Below are 12,649 nucleotides of genomic sequence, written 5' to 3' on the forward strand. Positions count from 1 at the left end.
TGTCTCTGAGGGGGAAGGATGGATCCCACCGGCAGGGGTTAAAGCCGTCTGCAAGAAAAGTAGTGTTTCTGAATATCCAGACCGAACAATTAGTTATGCAGAACAATTAGGCGTGCCACCCCAAGCCATTCCTGAGATATATGCCTATCCACTGAGATTAGAGAGTCATGCATTGGAGCGCCTGAGTGACGAGGACCTTAGCCATGCTCAAGACTCAGATGCAGCTATAGGGGTCATTAAACATGCTATGAGAACCGGCCGATGGCCTACTGTCACTAGACAGAGTGAGAGTCCGGAGATTGTACAGTTACAACGCGAGGGGAATAAACTGGTACTGATGAATCAGCTTCTCTACCGGAAGACCAAGACAGCAGCTGGAAAAGAGGGCTTTCAGCTGGTGCTTCCCAAACAATTTCGACCTATGGTCATTGAGGCTCTTCATGATGACTGTGGCCATCTGGGTACAGAGCGGACACTTGCTCTTGCTAGGGATAGGTTCTACTGGCCGAAAATGGCCGCGGACATTTCACAGTATGTTCAGACTTGTGGAAGATGTGTGACTCACAAGACAATACCTCGCAAAACCGCCCCCCTTAATCAGCTAACCAGTCGGGGTCCACTGGATTTAGTCTGTATTGATTTCCTATCCATCGAACCAGATTCCAGAGGTGTTGCTAATGTGCTGGTAGTGACTGATCATTATACCCGCTATGCTCAGGCATACACTACGAAAGATCAACGGGCACCCACAGTAGCAAAGGTGTTAGTGGAGAGGTTCTTTGTGAATTATGGGTTGCCATCTCGCATTCACTCTGATCAGGGACGGGATTTCGAGAGCCGGCTGATGAAAGAACTTCTGAATATGTTGGGAATCAGAAAATCAAGAACTACACCCTACCATCCCCAGGGGGATCCGCAGCCAGAGCGGTTTAATCGCACACTCCTGTCTATGTTGGGCACCCTTGATCCTGCACAGAAACAGAGGTGGAGTCAACATGTTTCCTTGATGGTGCATGCCTACAATTGCACCCGCCATGACGCAACAGGATATTCCCCCTATTACCTCATGTTTGGAAGGGAGGCTCGGTTACCGGTGGACCTCTGTTTTGGCATCTCAAGGGACCATCAAGGGGATTGTACCCACCATCAGTATGTGGAGAACTTGCGGAGGGAATTGCGCCGTTCTTACCAGTTGGCAGTCGAAGCTGCAAACAAAAACCACCAGAAGAATAAGAGGGCATACGATTCCCGAATCCGTATTCAACACCTGGAGGTGGGAGACAGAGTGCTGATCCGTGCTTTAGGGGGAACTGGAAAGCAAAAGTTGAAGGACAAATGGAATTCCCTGCCCTACACAGTAGTAGAACAGTTGCCTCACCTACCTGTGTATCGGGTGAGACCAGAGAACGGTGTGGGAGGAGTGAAGACACTCCACCGTAACCACCTCCTACCAGTCGGCCAGCTGATTAGGTTACCCGAGGTGGTTGAGGAGGTGCACTCCCCCCGTCGACCAAGAACCAGAATGGAGAGAGCAAGGAAAAGAGAGTCTGGTGGGGAAAAAATAGACATGATGGATGTAGATCAGGAAACGTCTGAGTCAGAAGATGAGGGACCTTTGCATTTTCCAGCCCCCGCACCGAACATAAGTTCACAGAGGACCAGGAACGACAACCACGTGGCCTCGAAGCGGGAGCTGCGGAGTGCAGAGAGTACAGCGGACACATTGTCAGGTAATGAGGAAGAAATGCCAGAATTGGAAGGGAGCACTGAGTCAGTGCAAGAACCTATCGCTACTATGGACCATCAGATGGACCCTACTTTATTCCCAGCAGAACACCTGGAGGGGGACACAATTGATAGTGAGATTCATCCAGCAGCTGGCCCCAACAATAGTGATGATGCACAGTCAGATGGCCTTGTCAGCAAACGGCAGGTTAAACCTGTGATTCGTTTAAGCTATGACTTACCTGGCCAGCCCACTGACAAGCCAGTGGTGGTGGTCCATAGAGGATTGCGAATCCACATCACTCAGGAATATGGCGGAGCCGATCTGCAGAGTTTCACGATTCACCTCAATCCTGTAGCACCAGGGTCGGGATGTATAGACTTAAAGCTGAAGCAATAGCCTTAGTAGTCTGTTAAACAATGTTATAGGGTGTGACCTATGATAATACCTCTCCAGGTGCGAGGGAGTAGAATCTTTACCCTTACAGATAGCTACAAAATAAAATGAAGTCTGATGAGGACATTCAGACGTTTAGAAGGGGGAGAGTGAAGCCCGGGTATACCCTGAGGTTTCGAAGGCTATATCAAGCTAAGACATATATTTTATATTCTTAGGTTCAATGGGTAAATACACACAGATAATTAAATAATTTGCACAGATAAAAAGTAATCAAAAAACATTGCTTTATTATACAGGAGATAAATACAGAGAGGGGACATGTTCAAATGTATAACTAAATCAAACAGTTAAGCCACAGGTTTTGCATGAACATTTTCATAGGATCATTTAAATCGTCATCATTTAAAATAGTTGACGGTTACATTATGTAGGAAAGCAACCTAACTTGTTAGTGAGGTGGAATAGTGCTTAATTGGTGGACAAATCTATCAATCAGTCATGGCAAATTCTCATTGGTTTTTAGGGGAGGGTCTTAGAAATGGAAGGAGAGAGATTATCTAGCCTCGTTGAGAATAACGGAGGATGAAGATGGCTATGTGTGCTTGAGCACCTTATTCGTTTACCAATATCAGGATAATTGAGTAATAGGCTACGCCAGGGGTGAGTCGTTTAAGATAGAAGCATTTTGATTTTGCATAGCCTCCTAGGTGCTTTGTTTTTTAATAGTTAAGGACGGTAACGTTATTTTTTCCCCACTGTACATACCGCCAGTAATGTTGTTCAGGTAGTAGCTTGCTAGGTAGATCACTTAGCCTACAGCTTACCCAGAAATTAGCTTTTTGTGTATGTTTATTGGTTTACAACAAGTAGTGTAGACGGGAAACATCGCTGCTCAAATAGCGCCACGAGTCACCAGAGCACTCGTGGTTCCTTTGAGTTGGCCAACGTGGGAGCCACACCACTGAATAGCGCTGCTAACTACCGGAAGGTTAGCAGTTCCATTCAGCCACGAGGGATTGGAAACTACAGTTGCTGAACGCTACACCGACGCCATGGGGTGCACACCAATGTCGCTGTGTTCGTGAGTAACACTCATTGAGTGGACTAGTGAACTTTATCAGGCCTGCAACGGGGGTTATGTCTGCCTTTTTTGTTTGTTTTACATGCCGGCTGTTGTAATTTTATTTGTTGTATATTATGTGCCTGTGCTCTTTGTGAGGGTATAATTGAAATTAGGGAGGGAGAGAAAACTATTTGTGTTTGACGACAGTAAATAGGATCCTTAGTAGAGCCTGTGTTTTTTTGGGAGGATTCCTGTAACGATCTTTTGCTTTGCTAGTATGTACTAAAGCCAGTATTGCTAGTTTCAGTGATTGCCCATAGGGGAGATGTGCTGTATATTTTTAGTTGTTGCTAATTATTCACTGGCGGAACAGCATTACTTTAAAGCAATGTGATTATTTCCTTACAAAGAGGCCTAACATTAGTCTATGTTCTAACTCTGAAAAACTTACCTGCATTTACCCTTGCTAGGAAAAATAAATTGCTTTAAATTATACTGTAACATGGGTTGTGATCTCCACTCACTTTGAATAGTAGATTAGTCAATTATTCAGGTGGCAACTATAGAACTCAGGTTTATGCCTTGTCGTGGCGGTAATCTCGACAAAAGGGCTACAGATAGATAGATAGATAGATAGATAGATAAATAGATAGATAGATAGATAGATAGATAGATAGATAGAGAGGGCAGTGTGCCTGTGTGAGAGAAAGAAATAATAGTGAGCATGATCATAGTGTGTCAGGGAGCAGTTGTTCTTAGGTCACAGCAGATAGGCTATTGAGTAAGCGAGAGTAGCTTGAGGACACTGTACAGTACCTGCCTGCCAGCCCCATGCCACGGTCTCTCCGCTCACAGCGTACAGTACAGTTTGTTCCTTACAGGGCCACTCACTTCAACCCTCAACCCTGGAGCACAAAGCCTGCTGTGAGTGCAGCCTCCTAGCTTAGTCAGGGCTTTACAAACCTGTTCTGTCCTCTGTCCTCTCTCTCAAATACATATTCAAAGGTGCTTTATTGGCATGACAAACAAAAAGCATTTGCATTGCCAAAGCAATCATACAAAACAATGCATAGAGGCATTCATGTGTAACCTATGAAGATCCAAACTTATATTAAATAACCATAGGTAATAGAGGACAGAAAAAAAGGATGGATGACAAAGAAAAAAAACAATGTATACACACACACACACACACACACACACACACACACACACACACACACACACACACACACACGCACGCACACACACACACACATACACACACACACACACACACACACACACACACACACACACACACACACATTCATTGGATTTAATAGGCTCGTCTATGTCGGATGTTTTCATGTATAAGACCTATATGGATTTAGAGGTACTGTAGGGTATACTAGGTAAAGGTTTGAAAACAAGTGTCAAGTGTGTTACCCCTAATCAGGCCCCAAACCAACCCTCTCTCTCTTTTTCTATGCAAGGTCATTCAGCCTTCTGTCCTAGCCTCTATTCATGACTGGGCCCTTATAAAAAGATTCCACCCCTTTGGTTACGTATACCTGTGCAGATACGTACTGCAAGGTCGTCCAGGCTGTTCCTCTGTTAATTAATGCCTGTACATGATTGATGAGGTGCACCTGGCTGGACTAAAGTGCATTTTCAGAAGACAGGCTTAACTCGGTGTGCCCAAACTCAAGAGAGGAATTTTCCAGTAGCTGACTTTTTTTTTTTACACAATCACGATTTTATGTCTTGTCTTGACTTTTGAAGGTCTATTTTCAGACACGGGTCAAAAGTGCAAAAGTGCAAAAGTGCAAAAGGAGAAAGAGGAGCCTATAGTGCCTGGCCATAACTGGGCCTATCTCTGATGAGCTGGTACATACTGAATAGCTGTGTCTGGTTTAAGGGTCGCTCACCACAAGAATGATAACTATAACAATAACCGCAAAAAAGTATCGCTTTAGCTAGTATGAATGACAACGTCCACACATAAACTAAAATGATAACAACTTGAAGAACGATATGACGGGAATCACTTTCAGAACGTTTTTGAGAACGATAAAAAGCTGGCAGCCAATCAGAATCACATTTTAGATATCGCAGTCATCAACATGCAAAGAGACTTTCTTTATCGTTGGTCAGCGTGGATGCTCATATTGTCATTGTTATACTGTAGTTATACGTTATAGCTATCTTTAAGGTATGAACGGCCCTTAAATTACGACGGACTCACGTGTAGCTTGGGTTAATAAAGTCCCACATCACCCTGTGGCTCAACCCACTACAGATGATGCCATGTCTCTTTGTTGGATGTGCTGTTTTATGTTGCAATGAATTGAATGATAGCCTGCGACTGAGCAGAATGTAGGTCATGCTGTAGTAAATTTGGCAGTGCTGGGGTCTTAATTCATTTTTGTTATTACTTAGTCATGTGTCACACAACAGTCTTTACTTTCTACAGAAGTAATTACTTATTACTCCCTAAAGAAAGTGTTGTTAAATTACTTTTATGTTACTAATTAAGCAGAATCTAGTAGGCTCAGAGATAAAAAAAAAAAGGGTTTGTGTATCAGTGTGCTTGAGGGGTAGGATTACAGGACCTGTCTGCATAATGTTATACCTTTCTCTTCACAGTCCACAAATTCCTCTTGTTCCCCAGACACTCACACGCACACACACACACAGAAAGACACACACACACACACACACACACACACACACACACATAATTACATTTACAGTGGTGTTGAGATGGGCCATGACATGTGGGTTCTATTTAAGTCAGAAATGCCACTGCTGAATACCCTTCCTTTTTTGAGACGAACAGGGGAATAAATCCTCACGAACGACGACCCAGATTTATGCCACGGGCCATGATGGATTGAGAAAACACCAGCATTCCGAACGAGATGATTTTAGTGCCGGCCGAAACGCAAATCTTCCTGAACGGTTACAATTCGCTCCAGGAATCCAAACCCCAGCCAAACAGGAGTCATCTGCCAATGGGTGCATTCTTATTTTCACAATTTTATTTATTCCTTTTTTAAAAAATAAGAATATGTTTTTATACTGCGGGCACCGTGGTCGTGTCCGACTCAGCTCGAGACACTGTGGTTTTACTCTGGCTGAATGTCCAGATTTTACCATGGTTGCCCAAAGCAGAGCTTACTTGTCCTTAGCCACTGTGCTGTGACATGAAAATCATATTTCGTGGCCCTTCTACAGTCTTTGCAAAATGTATCACATCCATTTTGGTGCTCCTCGTGCCAATAAAAAAACACACTCTTGAGAAGTAAAAACAGGCCATTTTTTGTTACCCCTATTAGAAACAAATGCTAAATATAATATAAAGATGAAAATGCAATAAAAAATGCATAAAGAGAAAAATGCATGCATATTGTCATGTCTGCTTAACATATACTGTGTATATCAGGTGATATATTGGATATTGAGAGAGATGAAGGGCTTGAGTGGGCCCGAAACGTCACGGTAATTAAACTATAACTTGGGAGCATATACTGGTGTTGCGGACTTTTTTTTCCCCCTCTCTCTCATCGTAAGTGTTTTGTCCAGCACCCAGGATTAGATCGGGATGTGCGTGCGTTTTTTCCTCTTTATGATATATTGGACATTCCCTTGGGAATACCACTGGAATATGAGGTTTTTCTTTTTCATTGCCACTCAGAGAAAAGTGTGTCATGGCAGGAACCAGGACTTCCCTGTGTCCTCTGAAAAAGGTCAAAGGTCAAAGGTCACATCCTTCACTGCAAACCCAAAGGGCAGTGACCCTCCTCTGAAGCTTCTCTTTCTCACCATGGCGATAGGAGTCTAATGACCTCTGAAGTACTGGCAAACAGCAGAAAACACACACACACACACACACACACACACGCTCTTCCCCAAACTCTCAATCTCTATCACCATCAGAGTCCTGTGTCCATGCTCATCTCCGCTTCCTCTCAGACGTATTGATCTTTCAGATGCCTCCGGCCTTAGTGTGTATGTGAGAGAAATTCCCTCTTAAGATAGGGGCTCTTAACAGAGACATTATCTGAGAGTGTGTACTGTCCTGGAGTGTGTGTGTGAAAATTCTTTTTACCAGGGAAAGATGGGAGTCGTCTTTTAGTCAGTGCATAGTGTGTATATGTGTGTGTGTGAATGTGAGGGTGCATTTCTGTGTGTTTTGCTCTGTATGCATGTGTGTGTGTGTGTGTGTGTGTGTGTGTGTGTGTGTGTGTTCAGCGGGTACTTTGAATTAGACAGGCACTTAGGGATAGGGACAGACATGCCCTCTGTAGGTTAGGAGAGTAGCACCCAGAGAACAGACAGCAAAGGGATCTCATCTCCACAAATCCCAGTCAAGGTAAGCCTGCTGCTAATGTCTTACATATACATACACATATGTACAATATAGTTGAATTGATCATGATATTCTACTGATTTTGAACAGGAAAACAAGTAACTGCTTAGTCATGACAGCTTGGATCATTGTTCAGAATGGATAACAAGTTGGCTAGCTACAGTATCAGTGCTAGTGCTCTGTGAAACGTTGTCATTTCCTGCCAAAGTTTCTTTGTTTTTGACAGGCGATCCATCTTGTGTCTCTGTATATATGTCTCAAATGTCCTCTAACTTCAGTGGGCGTTTGATAGCTGGCACAGATTTGATAGATGCTCTGTGATGCCTCACATGAGTGCCTTGGTACGAGACACAGTCAATCTTTCGCTAGGTACCACAGTCAGCTGTAGAGGACTCTGGGACGGGTCTGCCTCTGATGTGGCCCTGATTTGGTCTGGATCTGCACCAGTGCCATGTGCTGCCAGAGATAAAGCATGATGCATTGTGGGATGTTGGAGGAGCCGTCTCATGTTATATGTGCTTGACAGTTTTTCTGTTTTGTTGCCACATCTGCGCAGGTGCCTGAAAAATGCAGTTACTCACGCTGCTGCTGTTCCACTCTGTGTTTACCACTCACTCCTATGTTCTGCAGCCCAGTAAGTGTACACGTGTTTGTGTGATTTTGTGTTTGTATTTAAGTATAAGTATAGTAAGTATATATACTCTTTTGATCCCTTGAGGGAAATTTGGTCTCTGCATTTATCCCAATCCGTAAATTAGTGAAACACACACAGCGTACACACTAATCCCAGCGCAGTGAGCTGCCTGCATCAACAGAGGCGCCCGGTGCCAGTGAGGGGTTGGATGCCTTGCTCAAGGGCACTTCAGCCGTGCCTACTGGTCGGGGTGGATATGGAGTCAGTTTTCTGGACGTGGATTAAGCCTTAAAGCTTTATTTCAGTGGAGATCTCCATTGACATTCTCATTCTAGGACTGGACTTTGTCTAATGAAACTGTCCATGATGTCCATTTGTAAATCATATAATGCATGTTAATGTGTTCCCAGGGTTGAGTGTCACAACGGTGGAGGATTGGGAGTATGAGGCTGACCGCTGGCCAAACAGGACAGAGCGTCCACTGAGGGAGGAAGGGAAGGGGGGGAGTCGAGAGGAAGATGCTTACGGGCCGACAGAGCAAGTGGTGGGAGGAAGAGAAGAAGGAGAGGAGGAGAGGAGAAATGATGGATGGCTTGAGGGAGAGAAAAATGAGAGAGAAGAAGTGGAGCAGAACGGAGAACAGAGAGAGATTGTAGGAGGGCTAATTGACCATGCATACACAGAAGAGTCTGAGAAAACAGCAGCGGTCAGTCTAATTTCCGAGAGCATTCCACATCCCCCTGAGGGAATCCATCTTACAGTTCCCACGAATGTCAGTCAACTTGTCAGTCAGGAAACCATTCTCGTGTCCACTCCAGCTGCTACCTCACTGTCTCAGGATGCTGTCGACCAAAATCCTCTCCAGACAAGTCTGTCAGTTATCCTACCTCCACAGCCCTCAGTGGAACTACAGGAGACCACGCTATTGGCTAGCAGACTCGGCCCACATGATGACCTCACAACACTTCAGGAAGTAATGGAACATTCTCAGGCCGTCCACATGAGGGAGGCAGAATCCATTCCACCAGCAGTGGAGATACGGCCTACAAGTAAGGCTGTGCTCAGCACGACACACAACCAAGAATCTGGAGCTCGATACAACACAAACACAGCTCAGCCAGAGACATCAAGTGGAAAAAGCAAGCAGAAGCTTAGCCAAAAAGCTAACAGCAGTGAATTTTTCCAAAAGCCTAAAAACAACCAGACCACTCGTGCCAAGTTAAAAGTCCAGCAAACTGTGATTAAACCCCTCCAAAGTTCAAAACAGCACTTATCTCTACTAAACAAAGCCATTTCTAATCAGCAAAGAACCAAAGCAACACTCAATGAACGACAACATAAACTGACCCCTAAGACTAGCCAAAGCAAACTTCAAAAACATGCCAAGAAAACAAAGGACAAAAAAATAACCAGATCTCTGAAGAAGGACAAGAAAGACAAGCAAAAGAAAAAGGACAAGAAAGAGGAAATACCCACAACTCTGTACTTTCCTTTCTTTAAAGATGACTACTGTCCCTCGGACTGTGCCTGTTATGGAAGGTAAGACAGACTTCCTCTCCACCTCAGTAAAAGTAGCCGTGTACAGTAGTTAAAATGCATTATTTGCAGTATTGCATCCATTAAATTACATTATTTAGATTTGTAATTTGTTTGTATCCTAGTAGACTACTTAAACACTAGGTAGGTAGCATGTTTAAGTAGCTAGCATGTCATGCATCTGCATGCTATCATGTACTTGACTTATCCTATGTGTTCAATGAACAAAGATGTGTTTGTTCATTAGCAAACAAGGTTGGTTAGAAAGTTGCCTGGATTGTCCCTGGAATTCTCGTACATGTTTGGGTGCTTAAATTGTGTCTACAATGTATTTTCAGAGTTGTCCAGTGCTCTGATAAAGGAGTGGACAAAGTTCCTTTCGGCATCCCCTACAACTCTCGCTACGTCCTCTTGATGAACAACCGTATCGACAGCATCCAGCTGGATCTCCTGTCCGAGTACCTCTCCATGGAGTTCCTGGTGCTCAGCAACAACCGCTTGACCGACAGTTCCGTGGAGGGTTCCTTTGAGGGAGTTCAGAACCTGAGGCGTCTCTACCTGGACAGGAACTTGCTCCAGAGCATCCCGGCGGACCTGCCGGCCTCGCTGGAGGAGCTGAGGCTGGACGGCAACAACATCAGCGTGATGTCGGAGGCAGCGTGGGGCCGCTGCCCCGGCCTGCTCATCCTCAGCCTGAACAACAACAGCCTGGGCAGCGGGTCGGACTCCCTCTCCGCCGGTGTGCTCTCTCCGCTGGGCAGCATCCGGACGCTGAGCCTCAACCACAACCAGCTCCTGGCCGTGCCCTCCCAGCTTCCACTCAGCCTCCGCGAGGTCTATCTCCGTGGCAACCTCATCCAGAGTTTTCACGGCGATGTCTTCATGGGCGACTCAGAGCTGCTGGTCCTGGACCTCAGCGCCAACCGGCTGGGCAACAAGGGCCTTGGCAAGGACGCCCTGGTCAATGCCCATCGGCTGGAGAGCCTCAACCTAGAGGGCAACCTCCTGAGGCAGGTCCCTCGGCACCTTCCCCCATCGCTCAAAACCCTCAACCTGGAGGGCAATGCCATCGCTTCGGTGGGCAAAGCCGCCTTCAAACGGCTGCCCAATCTGGAGCACCTGGGCCTGGCCCGGAACAGGATCGCCAGGGTGGCGCTGGGCGCCTTCCGAACCCTGCCCGTGCTTCACCAGCTCGACCTTTCCCATAATTCTCTGCGGCATGTGCCCAGGCAGCTCCCGACGTCACTCCACTTTGTGTCGGCCACCCACAACAAGATCCAGTCGGTGCCGCGGGATGCACTGTGCCCGGGGGGTGTCGACGCGCCCCTCAGCCAGCTGGTCAGGGTCCAGCTGGAGCACAACCTGATCGACATGAGCAGGCTGGACACACGCGCCTTCCAGTGTCTCCGAGGCTTCCAAGTGGTCCATTTTGACTGAGAGCGTAGGGAGGGCACGGACAGTGGACTTGTGACATGGACTATGAAATGGTTTGTGTCATCAATAAATAATGTTAGTTTTAACACAAAGATCCAATTTATTAATCCATTTAGGATTGTGGCTAAAAAAAATGCATTTGTACATCACGTGGCTTCCAGGTGGTCCATTTTGGCTGATGGAAACGATAGGTCTATGTCAAGTGAGGGCAGAGACTGTGTGGACAGACACCTGTGAAGTGGAGAGTCACAGGGTTTGTCTGACCGATAGATAATGTCATTGAAAATAATCTGATAATATTGCTTTCTGCACTTTTCTTCATTCATTCTGGATCAGGGCCAAATCTGTTGTAAGCATATGGCGTGTCCGAGACTTCCAGATGGTCCACCGTGGTTGGTCATATCCTTTTTCATGAACAGATGAATGTGGCAGCCAAATCATTAGATTATTTCTCTTTAAACTGTTTTTTTCCCCCGGATCTTTACGGAAGAGAGGGTCAAACATGGGCCAGCCTTTTGACAGTCTCAGCTGTTACTTTGGATATCACCCCCCCCCCCCCCCCCCCCCCCCTCATGTTAGTGGATCCCATTCCTTCCTGGATACAGCAGTGTGTTCTCTAGCAACACCAACTCAGTAACAAATCTGTCTTGCAGAATGCTGAGTTGTGAGATGGTGTTGAAAACATTTATTCTTTTGCCGCTGTGTAGTCTCCAAGTCTCTCATCACTTTGACATCACACAGGAGAGCCGTCCTCTCCCGAGAGAAAGTGAAATACAACTGAACTGCTTTTCATTACCTGTGCAGAAGAGAGTCATCACAGGGCTGCAATGTTTTATGATTCTGGGGAAAGCGCTTGGCTATGGTGGAGGGGCCTTTGGCTTATGAATACGTAATGCAATACAAAGGTGTCAGGGAAAATGAAATGGTGCATTTACATTGGAGTGCAGAACACTGACTTTGAGAGCTCTATAAGTGTTCAAGGAAACAATTTAGTCACATAACAGTATACATATTGGGCAATACAGCTATAAAGCATTTCTGTGTACACAGTGTGTTTAGTCCTTAGGCGTCACAATGTATCACAATAAACTTAAGCTTGCATTGTGTGTGTGTGTGTGTGTGTGTGTGTGTGTGTGTGTGTGTGTGTGTGTGTGTGTGTGTGTGTGTGTGTGTGTGTGCATGTACAAATTTGCGTGGTGTAACATGTGAACACTGGAGCTTGTATTGGGAAGTACAGGAGAAAAGCTGACTACAACATTGTGGATGTATTCTCAATGCAAGTGTGTGTACAGCTCATCTCCAGAAGGGGGCAGTGTGAGTCAACCTAAAATCACAAGCCTTTATTCCATGGAAAATTAACATGAGAGAGCAGTCTGAAACTTTATAAACTGATTTGAAAAGTTTTAAGTTCATTTGAAGTTATTGTCCCAAATACACTGTGTAGTTCTTTATGTATATGAATGCACAATTAAATCCATGTAAGTTGTCTGTATAAAAAGTAGT

The 12,649-nt window shown here is 45.3% G+C and overlaps 1 protein-coding gene across 2 annotated transcripts; it reads left to right on the forward strand.

The window, feature by feature from the left end:
• Window positions 1–6,832: 6,832 nt before the first annotated feature.
• On the forward strand, window positions 6,833–12,626 carry LOC121697796. 2 transcript variants are annotated; one of them, XM_042079510.1, is made up of 4 exons: window positions 6,833–7,545; window positions 8,099–8,176; window positions 8,587–9,715; window positions 10,051–12,626. In XM_042079510.1, the coding sequence occupies exons 2-4, from the start codon at window positions 8,110–8,112 to the stop codon at window positions 11,147–11,149; spliced, it is 2,295 nt and encodes a 764-aa protein (XP_041935444.1). In that variant the 5' UTR covers window positions 6,833–7,545; window positions 8,099–8,109; the 3' UTR covers window positions 11,150–12,626. The 2 variants fall into 2 exon arrangements, with proteins under 2 accessions (XP_041935444.1, XP_041935443.1); XM_042079509.1 differs by lacking the exon at window positions 6,833–7,545 and having other exon boundaries at window positions 7,902–8,176.
• Window positions 12,627–12,649: the final 23 nt, after the last annotated feature.

This window comes from Alosa sapidissima, chromosome 22, assembly GCF_018492685.1.
Source record: "Alosa sapidissima isolate fAloSap1 chromosome 22, fAloSap1.pri, whole genome shotgun sequence".
NCBI lineage: Eukaryota > Metazoa > Chordata > Actinopteri > Clupeiformes > Clupeidae > Alosa > Alosa sapidissima.

What these genes read in the sequence shown, in the direction of transcription:
- LOC121697796 (XM_042079510.1), top strand. Translation starts at nt 8,110, where the DNA reads ATGCAGTTACTCACGCTGCTGCTGTTCCACTCTGTGTTTACCACTCAC. An exon ending in CTCCTATGTTCTGCAGCCCA is followed by an intron (nt 8,177 to 8,586) that starts GTAAGTGTACAC and finishes ATGTGTTCCCAG; the next exon opens with GGTTGAGTGTCACAACGGTG. An exon ending in GACTGTGCCTGTTATGGAAG is followed by an intron (nt 9,716 to 10,050) that starts GTAAGACAGACT and finishes ATGTATTTTCAG; the next exon opens with AGTTGTCCAGTGCTCTGATA.